The sequence below is a fragment of the Dryobates pubescens genome, chromosome Z (genome assembly GCF_014839835.1).
Source record: "Dryobates pubescens isolate bDryPub1 chromosome Z, bDryPub1.pri, whole genome shotgun sequence".
Classification (NCBI taxonomy): domain Eukaryota; kingdom Metazoa; phylum Chordata; class Aves; order Piciformes; family Picidae; genus Dryobates; species Dryobates pubescens.
In genome coordinates, this window is record NC_071657.1 from 87393087 (window position 1) to 87411296 (window position 18210).

An 18210-nucleotide genomic window follows, 5' to 3' on the forward strand; every position below is an offset into this window, starting at 1 on the left:
CTATCAATATTTTGAAGAAGAAAGTCTCTTCTGAAAGTTTTACTGTTTCCTCTGATCCCAATCCCTTTTCCTTTTTTTTTTCCTTAGCTTTTACCTTGGAACTTAGCACAGCTGCGCAGGGACGTCATGAAGGGCTGCAAAAACAGCTTTGAAATTGGATTTCAGACAATAGGGAAGGAAATGCAGGGCCCATGAGTCAATAACAAATTTCATCTAGGGCCAAACCAGCATCCTTTCTGTGAGACTAGAAGCAAGGGGCTGCCTGGACTCATGTTTGTTCTCCCTGGTCACTTGATGAGTACTTCAGTAAAACAAGAATGATGTATATAACTTCCTATGGCAAATACACCTTGCCCTGAGCTGGATTGACCGCTGTGTTCTTATCTCTTTGAAATTCAATCAGAGAGTAAGGAGCTCTGGAAGCAGGCTTAAACTCCATTCCACCTTTTCTGGTTGTGTGCTTTGATCTGAGAAGGATGCCTGATGGGTTATCCTGAAGAACTTTGTCAGTGTGGTCACTGTCTCAACCTGCAAATGTTTTCCAGAGTTCATCATGCTGAAGGCTGAAGGGAGTGTTGCCTGATCATGTGAAAAGTGGTCTGAGTGTTGTGTGAAGGAGTAGCTGTAGCAGCCAAATGCACTGCTCCTTCTGCAGTTTCAAGGTGTTAGCTGGATTCATCTGAAGATCAGCTGAGGCACTGCCAGTGAGCAGACATATCAGGGCTTCCCTACAAGAGAGAATAAGATGGGAGATGAGAGTGACCCCAGTGCAGGCAATGTCCTCACTGACCAGGATGCTGTCCTTTGGCATCTAGTTGTAAGGGACAGAGTAGAATGCTAATAATGGACCCCATCCTGACCATCCCAAACAAGGTGAGGTGATGAACCAGCTCCAGGGTCCGTATACTGAGCCCTGGCAAGAGTGGCAGGAGACAGGGCTGAAGACAAGACTACAAGATGGGTTTGAGGCCCATCCAGAAGACAGAGCTGGATATGGGAAACTAGGACAGCTATCAAGCTGGAGGTTGGTACTCGTATGATATAGCTCAGGCAAGAACTGAAGGCACATAGCTGGGCTTAAGTGGGCACCCGAGGCCCAGACAGGGATTGTGAATCGGGACACCAGGCCAAGCTAAGGCTCTTAAGGCATATTAAAATAAACACACAAAGATTGAGCTGTGCCACATGTGAGCTGCAATGAGGACCACAGATTCCTTTGAGCCAAGTTCTCCACTCATGCAGACATAACCCATATGGTACTGGGTGGAAGTCTGATTGTGGAAGACCTTAAAAAACAGGGTATGGTGTGTTGGAATTTGCCTCCTCTGCACCATTCTGCAGTGTTCCCCTTCGCATCTCCTTGCTGCTTGGCAACAGCCTCAGGTATGGAGCTGAGCACAAGGAGAAGGCAGTGTAGTCCAAAGGAGATGACTAAAAGACCTTTAGACCCTCTAGTTGGCCTGTCTGTGAATGATGGCACGAGGTCATCAAGTCAGGCTACCTCACTCTGCCTCCATGCTCTTCTCTGCAGTGCCATGATGAAGACACAACAGTGAGGATTAACTGTTCTGTAAATGGATCACACGAGGCAGAAGGAACAGCAGAGAAACGCAACTAGTGACCACATTTTCCTAGAGAGCTTCCTGGAATACCCAGCATGTGATGGGATTCTGGAACACAATTATTGCTGCTAAGGAGGATTGTGTATGTAAGAAATGCCCAAAGCCTGATGACAGAGGGGGGAAAAAAAAAAAATGAAAAAAAAAGGAAAAAAATAGGAAAAAAGAAAGAAAAAAGAGGGGAAAAAAAAAAAGAAAGATTGTGGGTTGGATATAGAGATTTTTGTTTCTTGTGTTTGCCTAGTCTTATACTTCTGGGAGTCAGGATGAGATCTTTACAGAGACCAGATGAACCCTATCACCATCTTGTTGGCCTTTCTCAGACTTCTGTTGAGTTGGAGCTTCTGCCCACCATCAAGAGCAAAGTAGTGACCCTGGTAGGCTTAAAACTGATACAGGCGGAGCACTCTGTACTCCCCATGAAGATAAAACCTCCATGGCACCACAAGCCCTGTTGCATAAGTCTATTAATCATATCCTTGAGCACATTCATAGCCCTATGGTCGCATTTTGCATATGGCACCTGTGTGCTTTCAAATGTCACTGCTGCAGCAAAGCAAAGTGCCACTGAATTGTGCTCCTGCCACCTCCTTGCAAGTCTTTATCAAAGTGCCAGGGAAAGCCATTTCTACTTCTCAGCTGCTTCATTGGTCTGTACCTTGTGTCTACACTGGTACCAGTGATATTGCCATATGTCCTGGCACAAGAACTCCCTGTGCAATTGCCAAGGTTTTGCTAAAATTTCCTTTGGGCCAGGTTGTCCAGATGCTAGAAACTAATATGTCACTGAGCCAGGGATATAAATTCAGAGGGTTGATACGCTGCCATGCCCTGCCTTTTCTGGGTATCACCCTTTAGCCCCTGTGATCTAGCCATAAACACAGCAGTAGCTTTTATTTCCAGTGACTTTTATGGTGAGGAGATGATTTGTTTGCTCAGCGAACAAAGGTAGGAGCCATCTGCTGAGTGTTTGCCTGAGATTGGACGTCACAGGCGGGTGTCTGAAAACACCCCCAAAGTAACAGCTCATCCACCAGATCTGGACTTGTGTAACTGTGGTGTGATGAGCACTATTCTTAGGGACAGCATTTTGGTGGAGTCACACCTCCAGGAGGTGTGAATCCAGCCCCTGAAAAGAGCAGATGAGAATAATCCCTCACCCACAGACAATGTTGCTCTTGTGTCAAGCTTCCCATGGGGAGAGCATGAGGCTAACGATGGGTAACGTTGCCTGAGCCTATTTGTTTAGGATAGAGACATATACAGGGGCTGCCCATGGTCAACCAGAAGTCTAGGGCAAATCTGGGAGTAAGTGTAAAGCTCCCAGTTCTCATCTTTGTGCTTGGCCCATAGAGCTGCTTTTCTTATATGTTTGATTTCTATCAATCCATAGGAGAACCAGAAGGTCCTGTAATAAATCCCCTTAATACTTAACTGTCGCTTCAAAGATACTTGGTGTCCATCATTTTTCCCTTATGGGAGTCTCCCTTGCTGAAGGCAGAGCATGGGAGGGTTAGAGCAGGATTCACATTAGGGGCATTGTTTGTAAAATGAAGCCATGTGTAGACTGTTTAACACACTGTCGTGCTGCAGATTCCTGTAGTACCCCTCCCAAGCTAGACTCAAGTTCTGATACAGTGATAAAGGAGTGACACAGTGTGGTGCTGTTAAAGCCTCATGGAACAGGATAAGAAGAAGAGTAGAGGCCAAATCAACCAAGAGCCCGACTTGTCAAAACATATGGCATGAAAATACAGATGATATCTTACACAGAGCTTCAACTTTATCCATGGTGTGGGAATACAGAGGTTTGAACTGAGGGAGCTGAAGTTTTCACTAGTTGGCTATTACCACTTACTGTTGAACCTTCCTTTAGCCCATGAGGGCTGTGAACAAATCACTTGTTGAATTAGAATTCTTCACAGTGTTTCTGGGGAATCTTTCTCTCTGCTGCTTAGTTTTAATTATGGACTTTGGGATAATGAGTAGATCCATTGTAATACTCCCTGTTCTTACCCTGAGGTCTGTAGTGTCCCAGCATTCCCAAGGAGTGTCTGTCAAACAATGTCACAATCCCGAACTACTATGGAGAAAATATTGGGTGTCCAGATTCCTGCAGTTAAGTGTTTGGAAGCTGTTATGTCTGGGTTTTTTACCATGCCTGATGGCAATAGGAAACAAAATGAATGGCTCTGCTTCATTCAGTGGTTATCCTGACGTAATAAATGGACAGAAATAGATGGCAGGAATTGAAATAAACCACTCCCATTCTTTTCATATTCCCCTCTGAGATTTGTGCAGGCAAAGATCTGTGTCAGTGTCAGTGTTTACCGAGTATTTTTTCCCATGTTGTACGTGACCCTTTGAAATCTGTTGACGCACAAAGGTCAGGTCCACTGTACTTACTTTTTCCTGCAGCTACTGTTTTCTCTTTTTTTAAAAACACGTAAGTGTCCACAGAACTTTGCTTCAGCCTCGTGGGCCAGGGCCATCTTTAGATCCAGATTTTATTAAAAACTCTGACAGACATTGTGTCTGGTGGACACAGACTTATCAAGTAATTTTGTTGTCTGTATGTTTGGTTTGCAGAGGATACTGCTGTTCCACTGCCTCTGTTCGAGCAGTGTCACTGGAGCCTTTGTGCAGCACAGCTTTGAAATAAACCCTATTTAATTATGTGTCATGGCAGCTAGATCACAGGCAGAGTTAACCACATCCAAAGATGGCTACGCAATGCCAGGAGACAGCAATGTTGTTTATATGATGATGACTGATAGCATATTTTCTTGCTGGGTGCAATTGACAGGAGGATTTGGCTAGCTCTTCCATGAAGGGTGTTTCCATCTCTGCTGTTTTAGACGTATTCACTGGCTGGTATAAGGAGTAAAACACAAAGTTAATGCTGAAGAATGTCGCTGTACTTTTGTGTTTGGACACAGTGAAAGGCAGTTACTGCCTAAATTGGAAGAGCTTGCCCCACACATGTCTTTTGGTGGTACTCTTAAATAGCTGGTTCCGTTGGTGGAAACTTGCTGATGCATGTCAGTTTAGATGTGGAGAACTTGTATTAATGTATAGATTGGAAGTGGTCTGTGATTCATACTTAGTAGCTCCTATCCTCCCACTAGCTTAGTAATATCTTAAGGCCGTTACAGTACTACAATCACCATTTTCTCTTGCATTAAAAAGTAAAACAAAACACAACAAAACAATAAAAGCAGAATGAAGTAATAAATAGAAGAGGGGGGGAGGGGGGCACTGTCTAACATCTGTCTCCCTGTGCTGTTAAACCTTAAGTTTCCTGGGAGGGGGTTAATAGGCATCTTTTGAGAGATGCTAGGGGAGGAAATATTAAATGTGCTGGAAACAAATGGCAGACATTCTTCCAGGACTAAAACTGTATGAAAGATTGATAAACTTTACATGACTAGAGATTCTTAAAACTGTAGGGACAACCCAAGCTGGTGGGCTAATGGACTGAGCCTGTCTAACAGGTGGCAAGAACTGGATCAGATTGCTTTGGTCTACAAGGAAGAAAATAACCAGTTCTATAATCTTGAGCTTGGGTCTTTCTCTAGTTTGAGAAATAGAATTATAGAATCCAATAATTGTTTCAGTTTGAAAATATCTCTAAGGTCATCAAGTCCCATGGCCAACCTCACACCACCATGGCCATTAAACCCCATCCCAATTACCATGTCTACACATTTTTTGAACACCTCCGGGGACCGTGACTCTACTGCATTCCTGGGCAGCCTATTCCAATGCCTGACCACCCTTTCAGTAAAGAAACTTTTCCTAACATCCAATCTAAACCTCTGTTGGTGCAACTTGAGGTCATTTTCTCTTGTTCTATCACTGGATACTATGGAGAAGAGACTAACACTGACCTCATTCCAACCTCCTTTCATATAGCTGTAGACAGCAATGAAGTCTCCCCTCAGCCTCTTCTTCTCCAGACTAAACAATCCCAGTTCCCTTGACTGCTCCTCATAAGACTTTTCTCCAGACCCTTCACCAGCTTTGTTGCCCTTAGGGAGCAGGCACTGCTTGTGCTGTATCTGAAATTAGAAAAGGAAATTGGAAATAGGGAACAAGACTGAAATGCTGAGTTCTTGAATTAGTGGCTTTTTGCACAAGTGGCTTTTTGCTCAACACCACATTCAACTGAGCTTTGTGGAACAGAAACAAGCTACTTCTCAAGTCACTGAAAGCTGCTGGAACAGCTGAAGATGTTGTGCTCCCAGGAGGACTTTTAGCTTCTGTGGGGTTGTCCAGCCAAATGGTGCCTCAAAGTCTCAGACAAGTTATAGGTAATTGACCCAGCATGTGTTTTCCACCAGCAAGAGTTGTTATGTTCTGGTTAAAGATTTTAGTTCTATTTGTTCATCATGTAACTAGGAGGACTACTGATAAAGGGAAGATGCATCTCTGTTTGTGAGAGACATTCACCTCTGTCTGCAGCTGCACCAGCACAGACTGAGCATCATGTATTTTGCCAGTTCCGAGGAGAATTCTATTTATCCAGACTCGGCATGATTGTTTGGGGGAAAAGGAAATGTTTTTTGAGCTGCCCTTGGAAACAATGCTATTGCTAAATATAAGCAAGTAAAAACACAGTTGAAATGGGTTGTGCTGTAATTTTGTTTCCTGTTTTACTGATTCTGGTTTTTTTTTCCCCTCTACAGAACAATTCAATTAAAACATCAAAATACAACTTCTTCACTTTCCTGCCTCTCAACCTGTTTGAACAATTCCAGCGAATAGCCAATGCTTACTTTCTTTTCTTGCTCATTTTGCAGGTATGAATTTTCTGTGCCATTTCTAGCAGGTTGTGTTGGCTGTTATCAAAGGTGGTCTGTGCACTGGTAGAGAAGCACAAGCTATAGCCCCATTATGGCTTACCATCTTAGTAAAACCTTAAAGCAGGCAGAAAGTGGGGCAGAAAAAGGCAATTTCCTCTCTTTCCTTTGAATATGAGAGTTTGATCTAAACCAAAACCAAAACTAAAACATTTTCAGCACACTATGTACCTTTTTCTTGCTGCTACCCCTTTGTATCTACATCTGTGTGCTCCTGGCTGTCCTTGGGTTTGCATTACTTACACCTTCTGTAGTACAAAAGGAAGTTCTCTCTTACACATAGGTTTAAAGGCGAATTCCATTGGCAGTCTTGAAGCAAACAGCAAAAAAGAAGAACAAATTTGTAACCTGTACTGTTTCCCTGGGAAGGAAGGGGTTAACATCAGTAAAGCTCAAGATTGGACCTAGTTTGCATAAAGCTGATTATGGCCACTCCCTGCTCAGCAGAGTGAGGAGGGTGTCTAATATGGAGGGTGTCAGACACTGGCAACACTACTGAACCCTGTGGCTCATAATGGCTTTCAGATGCATTTTGCCCATCCCCATTGGTAACATTACTCTGCTGAAAGCTGAACCCACCAGAGGAATTGATGTCACAATTTCTGTCCCTATGCACTTTGTGACAGACTATGGACAAATGCTCTGTTGTTGCTGAGTCATACTGGAATACACCTTATCAAAACAAACAAACCCAAAATGTGTAATTCTTAAAGTATGTGTATGCTTAAATATGTGTATGCTTAAAGTATGATATTTTGAATTTGAACATTGTAGTGCATGGATGTTTGCAATGTTACCTTTTGCAAATGCTCCTTCTCAATTTCAGCTCACAAAGAAAGCACAGGCAAAATGTAATGAAGCCCCTAGCAGACTAATACAGTGTTCCTCACCTGTTCACAGGGAAGGGATCTGGCAAATTTCAGCCCCTGTATAGTTTTCATGAAACTAGTGAAAGTGCATTTTCAGCTAGGCTGACAATACTGCTTGTGTTGTTGTACTGCACTCTAGCTGTTTGTCTAACAAATTCACAGTATTTCAGTCTATATTCCACTCTGTCTTTCGCTGAACCAACTAGGAGTGACTGCGTATAAAAGCAATCAGATTTTTCTGCTAACTGCATCTAAGTATGGTAAGAAGGGCAGCCATTAGTCTTTATATTCATGTTACTTAATTCCTGCCCCCGCCTTCTGCCCACTAACTCCATCCCTCTAATGCTGGGAGTATCTCTTCCTCCATCAGGAGTGAATGTGATGGGTAGGCTGTGGGGACTCTGCCTCCTCACTGCTTTGCCATGGCCCAGTAGGACATACATAGTCCTGATTAAGTAAAAAGGTAACAGTCATGCATCTCTGCAGCCTTCACAGCTGAGCAGGGATGTACTTGCATCACTCCTCCTGGCTGGATTTGGTGGTGCCTATACAATGTCAGTTGTGGCAGCACAGCAGAATAAGCAATCTCAAAGGGCAGCTCTCCAGGCTTAAGCAGCTGCTCATGGATCAGACACTGCCCAGATCCAATGTAATGGACACAGTGATGCTAATTTGGCATTGCTTCCATCATTACTGCTGCTCTTCTAGAGCAAGGGGAGAACTGTACTGGAGCAGACATCCATCTCTGCATCACTGAGGCATGACAGAGTCTCCATCAACTCTTGGGTCCTCTCACTATTAAAAACAGGGGAAACAAAATGGCTCTGTTGATATTGGAAGAGCAAGGTCAGCTATGTGTTGTTTATGAAGTTTTTAGTTCACTAAAATGTGAAGAGTTACTGAAACAATTTGAGGGCCCTGCACAGCAGGCCTTACTCAGACAGCATGAGGTTTGTTTGCCCAAGTAAATGCCTCCAGAGAAATCCACTGAGAACTTTGCAATCCTAATATTACAAAGCAACAAGAAAGAGAAACCACTGCACTTCCTGCTTATATCCTAAGTTATAGCTTGTTCTGTTAGCAAAGTATAGGTTCCCTGGCTGTCCCACCTTTGTGGGGTCACTTACAAGAGAGAGAGCTGCATGTCTATCTTTATTCTATGCACACATATCATAGGAAAATACTATCTGCAGCTTCCACAGAAAACAGAACTTTGTTTCCATCTGTTACCTGAACATTTCTCAACTCAGATTTTTTTCTTCCTACAGTTGATTCCTCAGATTTCCTCATTGGCCTGGTTTACAACGGTGGTGCCCCTAGTGCTGGTCCTGGCTGTATCAGGAGTCAAGGATGCCATCGATGATTTTGTAAGATCTGTACTGCTGACCTGTACTTTGGAGTTTGCCCAAATTCAGCACAGTGACTAAAGCAAACCACTGAAAATGACCACAGTCAGGGGCAGGCAGACAGAGAGCTGGTCTGTGGCCAAGTGGGGCCTGAGACTAGATCCCCAAACCTATGATTCATTACCTAAAAATGAGCTAGAATTTCCAAATTGTTGAGCAGCCCAGCAGCTCTGTTGACTTTCTCTGAAACTGCTCAGCATGTCTGAAAATATGGTCACTGATAGATACATCTGAAGTCTATTCTTAAGCTTCCACTTTGGAGAACTCATGCCCTGCCACCTATCTGCAGTGTAAGCAGAAAAAAACTTTTGGCAGGGAGTAAGCAACAACATCTGCATGATTGTTCAAATTTGCACAGCTTTGGTCAAAGTCTGCTGTCATCAAAGCTAATGGTCAAAGTCCCGTTGTCTTCAAAGGGCTGACATTAGGGCTGAGTTTAGCATCTGCTTCTCTCACGTTATTGGGTAAGTTTGATGCTATGTGAAGACTTGGCACAACTTTCCAAGTAGGCTGGTGAAAGTGAATGAGGTGCTCTTCACGGAGCAGTGCCAGGACATTTGTAACCACTTTCCATGTCTGAGCTGCCTGTTGCTCTTTGCAGTCCAGCTGTATTACTAGTGTAAACATGGGCTCACATATAACTCAGTTGTGTCTCTGGTGTGCCTGACCCCTTCAACCAGCTAGGTGAAAATTTAAAATGTGACTGAACTGCCTACACCTCCTGTGTGCTTGTTTTCCTGGAAATGCCTTTTAACACACTGATCAAATTTTCAGAACCGACACAAAAGTGACAAACACGTCAACAACCGCCCAGTCCAGGTCCTGATCAATGGCATGTAAGTCCTTTCTGTTTTGCTGTAATTTTGACCACAAAAAGCATTTTATTAATAATACCTTCCTTCCTTCCTTCCTTCCTTCCTTCCTTCCTTCCTTCCTTCCTTCCTTCCTTCCTTCCTTCCTTCCTTCCTTCCTTCCTTCCTTCCTTCCTTCCTTCCTTCCTTCCTTCCTTCCTTCCTTCCTTCCTTCCTTCCTTCCTTCCTTCCTTCCTTCCTTCCTTCCTTCCTTCCTTCCTTCCTTCCTTCCTTCCTTCCTTCCTTCCTTCCTTCCTTCCTTCCTTCCTTCCTTCCTTCCTTCCTTCCTTCCTTCCTTCCTTCCTTCCTTCCTTCCTTCCTTCCTTCCTTCCTTCCTTCCTTCCTTCCTTCCTTCCTTCCTCCCTTCCTCCCTTCCTCCCTTCCTCCCTTCCTCCCTTCCTCCCTTCCTCCCTTCCTTCCTCCCTTCCTCCCTCCCTCCCTCCCTCCCTCCCTTCCTCCCTCCCTCCCTCCCTTCCTCCCTTCCTTTCTCCCTCCCTCCCTTCCTCCCTTCCTTCCTCCCTTCCCTTCCTTCCTCCCTTCCCTTCCTTCCCTTCTTTCTCTTCCTTCTGTTTCTCCTTCTGTGATTCCCAGGCTATCTTCCCATGTCCATTTATGTTTATAGCATTTATTTCCACATTAAGCAAAGTTAGGCAATATCAACAAATCATTTTAAATAAAGAAGCAGGAATAGCTTCAACATACATGTCATAATACTTAGACAGTGTGTAGCACTTTTTGACTGAGAGGTACTCAAAACAGTTTGTCTGTGTGCTTTGGACATTGTACCACTAGTACTGTTCTTTTCTGCAGAGAAAAAAAATAGCAGCAACTTTGGCTTTTGTGGCAGGCAGATGTGCTGTTTACTTGTGACTCCATGGAGTCCAACTGTGTGTATGACACAGCTGTAGACAGCTGTGATGTCTCCCGTGACTTTTTTTTCCTGTACTATAGATAGCACCATGTTGTGTAAACTCCAGCAGATGATCAAACAGTTAAAAATATGACTGGAACATACTTTTTGTGCTTTCTTCTAAGAAACCAGCTCCTTAATTTACCTTGCATTAGTTACTGTGCCTAGGAAACATACACTGAAATAGAAATTTTCTAGTGTTCTGCCTTTGCTCATAGACTGGAAACTATAGGCCCCACCCAACTTGGGCCAACACTGATAAAGCAAGGCTGAGGTGAACTCAACCTTGAATATTCAGTCCCATTTTGTTCCAGCTCTTGATATTTCTCATCTCTAAAATTTGCTTATAAACCTATCATGACTCTGGTGCTTGCAGTTTAGCTGGCTGTCTGTGTGCATATCTTGCTTGGAGCTGTGAAGGCTGCTGTAGAAATAGATTTAACTAAGCATATGCGTAGCCAAAGCACCTACCATGACCGCCCTGACAGCCAGCCTCACACACAGACAGATCTGTTGCTCTGGCCCTTAATACCACTTAGAAAAACTAACTCGACTGACAATTTTCCCAGATGTTTGGGAAGTCTGTTCCACAAAGTTGAAATATGTTCCTCTGAGACAATGTGGCCCTTTAGGAGAAGGAAGGGATTAGTCAGTTCAGAGAGAAGGACATGGCACAGCGGTTATGATGTTATTGTGGGGCTTGGTCTCCACCCTGTGTGGGTCATCCCAACCAGTGTTACTGCTTTCATTGTGGTGCTCCTTTAACTTAATATGGATCCAGCCAAATCATGGCAGACCCTACTCCATCAGGTCCCAATGGCATCAACAGCCCAGCTTCAGGAGCAGAGTATCCTACTTTCCTCAGTGGTGTTTGCTTTTTGTGCCTACTTAATAGGAGTTTTCTTGCAGGTTAAAGGATGAAAAATGGATGAACATCCAAGTAGGTGATATAATAAAACTAGAGAACAACAACTTTGTGACGGTGAGTAAAGTTTCTCTTCATTCTGCTCACAGTCAGTGTCTGTAATTACTCCTATCCCTCACAACAAATGAGTCAGTAGTGGTGACAATTGTCTCAGTGACCTTCAGTGTGCAGAAACCACAAGCAGCATTGCAGTGCCGTGCCCTCTGACTGTGTGAACTCATGCCAAGTCTGTCTGTCCATGCACAGGCCGATCTACTGTTACTGTCGAGCAGTGAGCCACACAGCCTGACATACATCGAGACAGCTGAACTGGATGGGTAAGCAAGCCTGCCCCTTGGGTGCAACCACTGCTGCCAGTGCAAGCCCAGATCTCCACAGTCATCTTGGGTTCTGCAACCTTACCTGCAATAGCTTTTTAAAGCCAGAATTTCCTGATACATAGAATAAACTTTGGGTAGGCATCTCAAAAATAACATCTTCTGGTGGATGATTTTACCTCTTTCATTGCAATTTTCATGTGAGTAGGGGACTTTTATTTTTGTGACAGCATGTCCAACACTGAGAGTTAGTTTGAAATGTGTTCTTGCACTATCCTAATTGCCAGAAGCTTTCTGTTTCTTATGTCTCCCTTGGACAGATTATCTGGTTGAGTTAATCACAATGAATAATTCCAGCAATCATCTCCTTAGGAGTACTATAGTGTAATATTAATGCATGGACACTTCAAAGGCTTCATTCCAGGGCACAAATGACCACAAGTCAGAGGGCTGCAAGTAACTTACATTAATTTAAATAAATTGGACTTGACCTCATCTTTATGACCCAATTTCCATTACCTTTTATTCATTTTCTGGAGCTGGCATCATCTAGCAGTACTAAGCAAAACCAGACAGATCAAGACATTGCAGCTCTCCACAAATCTGATAGGCAGCCCTCTGAACTTTGCCCATTAGATCTCTGCTGAAGATGAGCTGGTAGTTCCTGTGCATGCAAGTGCCAGGAGGCTCTGAACAAATACAATGTTTCTTTGACACCGCATTTCAATCCCGTCAGCTAGGTAGACCCAAAACTTGAGTCTGCTTCAGGACCAGAAAGCAACTGGAGACGATCCATAGCTCTCCTGTGTGTTCAGATACGTCAGGGTTCACTGTGGCATGAATGGCAGGAGAGACAGTGAGCTGCTCAGGGACCCAGAATTCCTGGTCTTGGCACTTTGTAGTGAAAATGAAAAGACAGACCCACATCAATCTCTTTGGTACCATGATACCATGTCAGTTAAACTTCCAGCCAGGGAGGAAGGGCTGGTAATGGCATGTTCCACAGAAGAAATCAGCCCTTGAAAATAGAACAGAGCTTTCGGGTTTACATGGGGTGTTTGGTTCATGCTTTTATCTCGTGTTACTTGCTGCAGTGAAACAAACCTGAAGGTGAAGCAGGCACTGACAGTCACTGCAGAGCTTGGAGAAGATCTTCAGAAACTGACAGAATTCAATGGTGAGTCTACATGGAAAATCCACTTTCCAGAGGACTTGCCCAAACACAAGGTGGACACACTGTCTGAGAATCTTCCTTCTGGGCTGTCCCCTGCTCCCTGCCAGGAGTTCTCTGGTTGCAGCAGCAGGAGAACAGAATGGGAGCATTGCATTCAGTTCAATAGGTATCAACAGCACACAGGAAGGTCTTGGTGCCATGCATGGCCATAAATTGAAACTGCACTGGTGGGAATTCTCTCTCTGGCTGTGTATTTCTCTAGTCTTGAATAACAGAATAGTTTGAACTGGAAGGGAACTTAACAATCATCTAGTTCCAAGCCCCTGCCAGCATTTCTCTCCTCTCTTAATGCTACCATAAAGGCTGCCTTTTAAGATATTTAAATACAAGTGGTACAGATGTGGTTAATGGGCAGCTTTATCAGCACTGTTTTGTATATCAGATAAATACAGAATCATAGGGTCATAGAATCAGTAAGGTGGAAAAGACCTGAGAGATCATCAAATCCAACCTATCACCCAACACCTCATGACTAACTAAACTATAGCTTCAAGTGCCACATCAAATAGCCTCCTGAACACTTCCAGGGATGGTGACTCAACCACCTCCCTGGGCAGCCCATTCCAATGGCAAATAACGCTTTCTGTGAAGAACTTTCTCCTCATCTTGAGCCAAAACTTCCCCTGGTGCAGCTTGAGACTGTGTCCTCCTGTTCTGGTGCTGGTTGCCAGGGAGAAGAGACCAACCCCTACTTGACTACACTCTCCCTTCAGGTAGTTGTAGAGAGCAATAAGGTCTCCTCTGGAGACCTTATGAATTACAATAAAATAGAATAGATAGGAAAACTGTACTATTTCATTTGGAAGGCACCTACAATGATTATCTAGTCCAACTGCCTGACTACTTCAGAGCTGACCGAAATGAAAGAGTGTTAGTAAGGACATTGTCAAAATGCATCTCAAACACTGGGGCATCATCTGCCAATCTAGGAAGCCTGTTGCAGTGTGAGAGCTCTCTTTCAGTAAAAAAATGCTTCCTAAATCCAGTCTGAACCTCCCCCTGGCATGGCTTTGAGCTATTCCCACACATTCTGTCACTGGATACCAGGGAACACATAGCAGCATACAGAGAGAAATGATCCAGACATATCAAAACTGGAATGCTCCATGCTCACACATCATCTGTCTACAAAGAGAGGATGGAGGAAAGACCAAGTGGTGTTAGCCATAATCCTCAGTGCCCTGCTGGCTTAGATACAAGGGCAGGATTATGGGAAGAGTCCGTACGGAAAGGGGTGGAGTGATTGCTGCTGTCCTTGGAATGTCTCAAGGACTGCAGGCTCTCAGGAAATACTTTTAGATAAAGAGGGAAAATAGTTTTTAAAAAATTCACTTTGGAATAACTACAAAATTCCAGGAAAAATAGTGAGCATGTGGCAGCATAGTGGGACTGTCTGTGGTAGGGTCATCCAAAGGCATCGGCTTTTCTTTTGCTTTCTACATAAAGGTTTTATGAAATAATGGCTCAGCTGAGTGTCAGCTCAGCACATCAGGATTTCTCTGAAATGGTGGCTGAGGTTTCGAGATACATGCTTTCATGGGTGCAGTTAGCTGCTTCATGTTAATTGTCAGAGTGGCATGCCTTCATTGTTTTCCTGAAGAGGCTGCAGTGTGTATCAGTTTGCAGCAAAACCTTGGCCTGGAATAACTTTTCAAGGATTTCTGTTTAATATTTATCCAAGGTTACTGCATTCTTGAAATTGCACAGTTAAACAAAATGTTTCAAAATCCTTGGAAAATTACAACTTTTTTTTAAATAAAATATTTGTTTGTCCTTTAAATCTCTTATTTTAGTTATATTGTAAATAAAAGTGGCTTCTTTGCAAGACATGAAATAAATAAATAAAATGTTTCCCAGGATTATTTATATTTGGCAGAGTACTGGGAAGAGTGCCTGGAATCAGACCCAACCTTGCATTTCTCCAGCAAACCTCTGTAGAACTATTTAAATATTTATGTAACTCTTTATCTAATTACTTCTTAAGACAGGAAGAGAGGAAGGGGGTGAGCAGCTAATACAGGCACTCAGTGGAATGCTTAATGTGAGTTATGATGTTTGTTGACACTGCGATTGTTCAGATAAGGAAGACGCTTGCAAAACATTGAAATTCATTACTTGATTTGGGGAACTGGGAGATGAAAAATGAAAGAATGCTTTTTGGTTACCTACTACTTATCACATGTAGACTTAGCAGTATATATTTTTTTTCAAGTGAGATGCATTCAGGTATCAGCTTGCTGTTAATGGGAGGAGCAGACAGGAGATGCCTTGCAGAGGTATCTTCAGTTACAGAGTTACTGGGGTCAGTGCAGGTGCATTGGCTGAGTCTCTAGAGCTTCTCACTTCTTTGTGATCAGTCAAATTTGAGTTACTCTATTCTGATCTCGCAGTCAGTGTATCAGTAACCCAAACTCAACAGCTTACTGTAAAGTAGCCATGGATGCTGGCATGTGAGGTACTCACATGAGTGAGCATTGTCCCACAGCTGGCATGAGGAGAGCCACAGTCTTCCTGCTGGGTTTGGTTCACCAAAGGCCCATTGTGCTCTTGCACTGCAGAGTCTCTGTGTAATTTGTGCTTTTCAAGAGGTTTCAAGAGTTGCAGTGAGACAGGTCTGGTTACTACAGACTTCTGGAAATAATAGGAGTATAGCTCAGGTTGTTCTTGGGTTAACTAGAAGAAAAAATAGAAGATAGCATAGTTGTTAGTATGAGCTCTGATATCACATATGTGACAGCATTTCCTAAACATTTAATCTATCAAATTTGATGATTTGCTTGACCTAGAGTAGAGCTTCTCTATGAAAAAAACTCCCATTTGAAATTCATGGTGGTGGAGAATACCACAAGTTTTAAAATTTTGCTTTCTTTAGGAAGGATGCTGACTTGCTGGAACGTGTCCAGAGAAGGGCAACAAAGTTGGTGAGGGGTTTGGAACACAAGCCCTATGAGGAGAGGCTGAGGGAGCTGGGGTTGCTTAGCCTGGAGAAGAGGAGACTCAGGGGAGACCTCATTGCTGTCTACAACTACCTGAAGGGAGGTTGTAGACAGGCAGAGTTTGGTTTCTTCTCCCAGGTGGCCAGCACCAGAACAAGAGGACAGAGTCTCAAGCTGTGCCAGGGGAGGTTTAGGCTGGAGGTTAGGAAGAAATTCCTAAGAGAGTGATTGCCCATTGGAATGGGCTGCCTGGGAAGGTGGTGGAATCACCATCATTGGAGGTGTTCAGGGGGAGACTTGCTTGGTTGCATGGTTTAGTTGATTAGGTGGTGTTGATTGACAGGTTGGATGCAATGATCTCAAAGGTCTCTTCCAACTTCCAACCTGGTCTATTCCATTCCATTCCATTCCATTCCATTCCATTCCATTCCATTCCATTCCATTCCATTCCATTCCATTCCATTCCATTCCATTCCATTCCATTCTATTCTATTCTATTCTATTCTATTCTATTCTATTCTATTCTATTCTATTTCCAGTCCCTTGAGCCTGGTCTGTTTTGTCTTAGAACAACTTGAAGAGCTGTATTCTCTGCAAATGTTAGTCCTTATGTAGGTATTTGCAGGCTCCAAAGAAAATAACTTCAATGTTCCTGCTGATTAGCTGAAGAGACTGAACCCTTGAATTCCCTCTCAGCACAGCACATTTGGATTTTCCAGTTATTTTCAATATATCCACAGGGCTTTGCTTTGAATTTTTAGATGTCAAGTGCAAATGTTGATTTAAATAACCATTTTTATACTGCAGTTCACACAGTTTTGTGTGAACATATTTTATTACAAGAAATAAAGCACAGAAATAGAAACAGGCTCTCCAAATCACTTACAGGGTCAGCTGCATGGCCAAAGAAGGTAGCAGTGTCTTGTCTTCCCCCCCCCCCCATTTGCCACTGGGACTTACGTTATAAAACAGATGAAATTTTGAAACAAAGACACTGCACTTAATTACTCTCTTGCAGCCTTCAGGCTATTATTTTTCTGCCTTGTGCCCCTGCGGTTTTAAAGAAAATGGAACAGGAATTATGTGAGGTCAGCACTTTCAGGTAAAGTTACCCAGTGACATCTTACCACTGATTTTGCTGTGAAAGGATTAAAAGTATGGTGCTGGTTCAACACTTCTCACCCACATAAAAGCTGTGGAAACTTTGTTTAGTACTGTAATGGCAAGAAAACTGCCATGTTCGAAGAACAAGGTAAATCCAGGTTCATTGGATTATGGCATGAATATGAGGAAACAGCCACATCACAAAACATCAGCAAATACAGAATACAGGATGGGAACAAAGAGGTCAGGACTGGACTGCAGCTACAGTGTGAAATATTCCCTGTCAAGGGAAGAGCTGGGAGGACAGTACTGACTGATACCTTTCTGGACCAAGGTTTTAATTTTTGTTTTTACCTTCCTTTTGTAGGTGAAATAAAATGTGAGGCACCAAATAACAAACTGGACAAATTCACAGGAACTCTTACTCTTCGAGGAGAGAAGTATGCCCTGGACAATGAGAAGATGTTGCTGAGGGGTTGTACTATTAGGAACACAGAATGGTGCTTTGGGCTTGTTATTTATGCAGGTAGGTAGAAAAATCGACAAGTGAGTTACAGAGCACAGCAGCACTAGCATGGAAATACGTCACACCCAGCCTGCACAAAGGAACCAAGTATTTTCCTCTTTGAAAAATATGTTTCTATCAGGTAGAAGAACAAAAGCAAAATGATATATGAGATCCCTTGGCTTAGCTTTAGGATAGAAATTACGCATATGGCAGGGAATTGTAATCTTAGCCTTTTTATAGTGGTCCGTAAGAGAAAATTTGATCTAGATTACAACATCCAATTCCATCTTGATTGAATGTTTTAGTGAGCAGAAGTAGTCTTTTATTTCAGAAATGCATGCAGCAGAGTATGAGAGAAGTCTTGATCAATCAGTAAGAAAGAATATAAGAATTAAATCTGTTTAAGTATTAAAGCTGAATTAAATTAAATCTACTTTTACTGGCACACAAGGGGACAAATGGAATCCTCCTTTCATCAGGCTTCCTCAAACATTTTTACTTTAAAGTGTATTCCATTTAAAATTCCATGTGATTTTTGTGATTATAATAAATATTGAAATATCAGAGTCATCCATAATAGTGTTGTAGGCCATTATATCTACTCTTTTTGTGAGCATAGACCTTCTATTGTTTCTATACTACTGTAGACATGTGAGATGATGTATAATA

The 18210-nt window shown here is 43.0% G+C and overlaps 1 protein-coding gene across 1 annotated transcript in view; it reads left to right on the forward strand.

Moving 5' to 3' along the window:
• ATP8B2 (ATPase phospholipid transporting 8B2) overlaps nucleotides 1–18210 on the forward strand; it is an 81897-nt gene that overhangs the window by 26110 nt on the left and 37577 nt on the right. The window contains exons 4-10 of the mRNA XM_054178405.1: nucleotides 6308–6421; nucleotides 8619–8717; nucleotides 9531–9592; nucleotides 11427–11499; nucleotides 11689–11759; nucleotides 12854–12936; nucleotides 17401–17559. Coding sequence (XP_054034380.1) covers nucleotides 6308–6421; nucleotides 8619–8717; nucleotides 9531–9592; nucleotides 11427–11499; nucleotides 11689–11759; nucleotides 12854–12936; nucleotides 17401–17559 — 661 coding nt within the window. The remainder of the gene's footprint in view (nucleotides 1–6307; nucleotides 6422–8618; nucleotides 8718–9530; nucleotides 9593–11426; nucleotides 11500–11688; nucleotides 11760–12853; nucleotides 12937–17400; nucleotides 17560–18210) is intronic.